General features: G+C 40.6%; 1 protein-coding gene across 1 annotated transcript; it reads left to right on the top strand.

The window, feature by feature from the left end:
• The first annotated feature begins 419 nt into the window (after positions 1 to 419).
• Positions 420 to 1,847, top strand: LOC145117308 (Auxin-responsive family protein). The gene has a single exon (XM_079053612.1). It carries the CDS (start codon positions 511 to 513, stop codon positions 1,723 to 1,725), a length of 1,215 nt encoding a protein of 404 aa, XP_078909738.1. The 5' UTR covers positions 420 to 510; the 3' UTR covers positions 1,726 to 1,847.
• The last annotated feature ends 1,940 nt before the right edge of the window (positions 1,848 to 3,787 follow it).

The following is a 3,787-nucleotide window of genomic DNA, read 5'->3' as shown; positions in this document are numbered from 1 at the left end:
ATAAACTCTTTCAACTTTATGAGTTCACCATTAATTCTAAAATGATAACTTCTAAAAGTATAATTGTTAAAGGGACATTACCTATTAGTGATGAAAGAACCACCCATAACAACTTATTTATCGACTCATGTTCTATGAAATTCGTAAAAGATGTATTAAGTATACACTGACTTTGATCGTTGGAGTTGTATCCAACGATGAATGCTAGTGACTCGAGAATAAAAATATATATATATTATTTATGAAACCATGCATAAGAAATTAAGAAGCAATCAAAATAATGATGAGATGAATACACAAATACCAACCCTTTGTGGCAAAAGATCAAGAATTATTTCACCCACCCCACTATATTTTCACATTGCCTCACTTCAAAGTTAAGCAGCACAAAAAAGGGCTTTCAAACAAATGATAACCACCACACCTTTATGATCATGACTACTCGTATCATATCACCCTTTTATATCCTTACCAGAAAAATTACCCTATTTTTCATACCCAAAACTAACCATGATGCCCTTACTCTTCCTCCTCCTCCTCTCTCTTCTCCCTCACAGATCTTTCTCCGCTCACTGCACCACCGTCACCACCACCAAAACCTTCGAAAAATGCATGTCATTACCCTCCCAAGAAGCTTCAATAGCATGGACGTTCCACAGACATAACTCAACTCTCGAGTTGGTCTTTTCCGGGACCTTTATATCACCTTCCGGTTGGGTCGCATGGGGTATAAACCCCAACTCACCTGAAATGACCGGAACACGAGCTCTCATCACCTTCCCGGACCCAAACTCCGGCCAGTTGGTCCTCCTACCTTACATCATAGATCCAACTGTCAAACTTCAACGGAGTCCACTCCTCTCTCGGCCGCTCGACATCCATCTCGTATCTTCTTCTGCCGCCTTGTACGGCGGCAGAATGGCGACAGTCCATAACGGTGCCACCATTCAGATATACGCCACGTTAAAACTTAAACCAAACAAGACCAAGATTCATAACGTGTGGAACAGAGGGTTGTATGTACAAGGCTACTCTCCTACAATCCATCCAACCACCATCGCCGACCTTTCCTCAATCACCACCATTGATGTTTTATCAGGCGTATCAGCTTCTGGACCAAATAGCAACATCAGAACTCTAAAACTTGTTCATGGCTTTATGAATGCAATTTCATGGGGGGTATTGTTACCAATCGGAGCAGTCACTGCACGCTACTTACGACACATACAGTCATTAGGGCCTACGTGGTTTTATGTCCATGCCGGAATTCAGCTTTTTTCGTTTGTGCTAGGGACTGCTGGATTCGCGATTGGGGTTCATCTCGGAGAACTGTCGCCGGGAAGGGTGTATGGGCTTCACCGGAAGCTGGGGTTTGCAGCGTTTTTCTTGGGTAGTCTTCAAACACTGGCACTGCTATTTAGGCCAAAGACTACGAACAAGTTTAGGAAGTACTGGAAATCGTACCACCATTTTGTGGGGTATGCGTGTGTGATTTTGGGAGTTGTTAATGTGTTTCAGGGATTTGAAGTGATGGGGGAAGGGGGGTCTTATGCTAAGTTACTGTACTGTTTGTGTTTATCAACGTTGATTGGAGTTTGTGTGGCATTAGAAGTCAACTCTTGGGTAATATTCTGTAGGAAATCGAAGGAAGAGAAGTTGAGAAGAGAAGGGGTTATAAGGGGTCAAGAGAAAGCTTGTGGATCAGAGCATGGTGATCGACACTAGCCTTCGAGTTTTCTTATTTCCCACTTAACAAATTTTGTTTGTAATCTTTTATTGATTATGTAAAATTCACCTTGGATTTATCCAGAATTACTAAAAGACAGATATGTCATCATAAGCACACATACATTAATTGACCCATAGAGGCCGGCAATGTGGGTCGAGTCCAACCCGGCCCGCATGAGATCATGTCAGTTCATTTGACTTAATTTATTTTTGTGTTGGGTTCGTGTCGGTTAGTTATGGTTTGTGTGTGACAATAATTGTTGTTTTTACATCCCTATTGCAAAAGTGTGCAACATTCGAAAAATATGATTTCTCAGCAATTTTGTACAATGTAAATATTGAATTTTGTGTTGCCTGTATGTATTATTTAATGAAGTAGTGCTCTTCTAAAAGAGAGCTTCGAAATGCTATTAAAGATTGAACTTAGAAAGGAGGGAAGTGTTGAAGGTTAATTCTTGAAATCAATTTTCTCATGACCGTTTCTAATCAATTTGAACACACATAGATCATTCAAGTAAAAGTAAGGAAACATACTTGAATCATTAGAGATATTTGATGTGGAAGATGATGTCATTGATTCCTGTTATGATGTCCAAATTGATGGATGATTACACATAAATTATTGGTCTTCTTAAGGATTTGTTTCTTGAGGCATAAGAGAGAAAAATCTTGTTGTTTCTTTAAGAGACATCTAATAGGAAATCTGATATTTAACCCCTTATATATATACAATTAATCTTGTTTCCATCAAGTAATTTTTATTAAAGACAGGGTACTATTTATGTCATATTGGCATAGTTACTATCATAAAAGGTAAATATTGTAACAATTAAATAACTTTACAGAAATGGTCATAAGGCCACATATAAGTGGAAATATTTTAACATATTCTCACTTGGCCAAGTAATCATTTGTGATTTGTAACGACGTAAATTTTCAAACAACATTTTTAATTTTTAAAACTCATAATCACATATAATAATTCTCAAAATCTCAAGTGTCGATGTCATAACATATTTCAAAATAGTTTTCAAAAGTAATTATCAAAATCCAGGATCCTCATTCATGACTCTTTTCTCTTGTGTGTACAATCGAGCTGCCGCCTTCCCGCGATCCTGATAGGAACCTGAAACACATAACACATAACACGGTAAGCACGAAGCTTAGTGAGTTCCCCAAAATACCACATACAAAAATTCGCCACTCGAGGCTATACTCTGTACGACCCTCTGGTCAATGTGTCTCAGCGGGACCCTCCAGTCCCGTAGCTCATTGGACCCTCTGGTCCGGTCTAGCTCGTTGGACCCTCCGGTCCGGTCTGGTTGAGGACCCTCTGGCCTCGTAGATCGTTGGACCCTCCGGTCTGGTCATAATATAGCATAGTTCGTTGGACCCTCCCGTCCGGTCTAAATAACTCATAGCATAATATCACATAGACAAGATGCATAACTCAAGTAAGCACATACGACACTCTGGTCACACATAATTACCACTCTAGGTAAAGTATAGTGAGAAGACTCACCTCGGGTAACTCGAATGATCTCGAACTCGACGCACTGATCAAGCCTCCGCCTAATCACATACAGAAAATATATCTACTCAATAAAGGCTCTCAAAGGCTAGACTAATCCCTTCCTATGCTCTCTCAGAAGGGTAAAAGACCATTCTATCCTCCAATGGTCCAAAAGTCCATTTGTTGACTAACCCTAAAAGTCAACAAAAGTCAACCCTAAGGAGTACGCGGCGCGTACCAGATCCCTACGCTGGGCGTACTCGACCGCTACGCTGATATCGGGCTGCTTGAACCCTACGCCCCGCGTACTGGGATTTACGCTCAGCGTACGTCCCAGTTTCACTATCATCTCACTTATGGTCTTAATCAGTTAAGACCTTGGCTCAAAATACAGATCTGGACCCCTACAGCCTCCTAATCCATAAAGTCGAAGACTTTACGCCTTTGCATGGCTGTATTGGTCACCATCATCCAAAACACACCACTCCCTTCACTAAAGAGCTCATATCTCATGTATGGCTCAGTCCTAACGTCCAAGATTGGATT

The sequence above is a fragment of the Lactuca virosa genome, chromosome 5, assembly GCF_052849685.1.
Source record: "Lactuca virosa cultivar CGN04683 chromosome 5, Lactuca_virosa_CGN04683_v6, whole genome shotgun sequence".
NCBI classification, from domain to species: Eukaryota; Viridiplantae; Streptophyta; class Magnoliopsida; order Asterales; family Asteraceae; genus Lactuca; species Lactuca virosa.
This window is presented reverse-complemented; position numbering and strand designations above follow the sequence as displayed.

What these genes read in the sequence shown, in the direction of transcription:
- LOC145117308 (XM_079053612.1), top strand. Translation starts at nt 511, where the DNA reads ATGATGCCCTTACTCTTCCTCCTCCTCCTCTCTCTTCTCCCTCACAGA.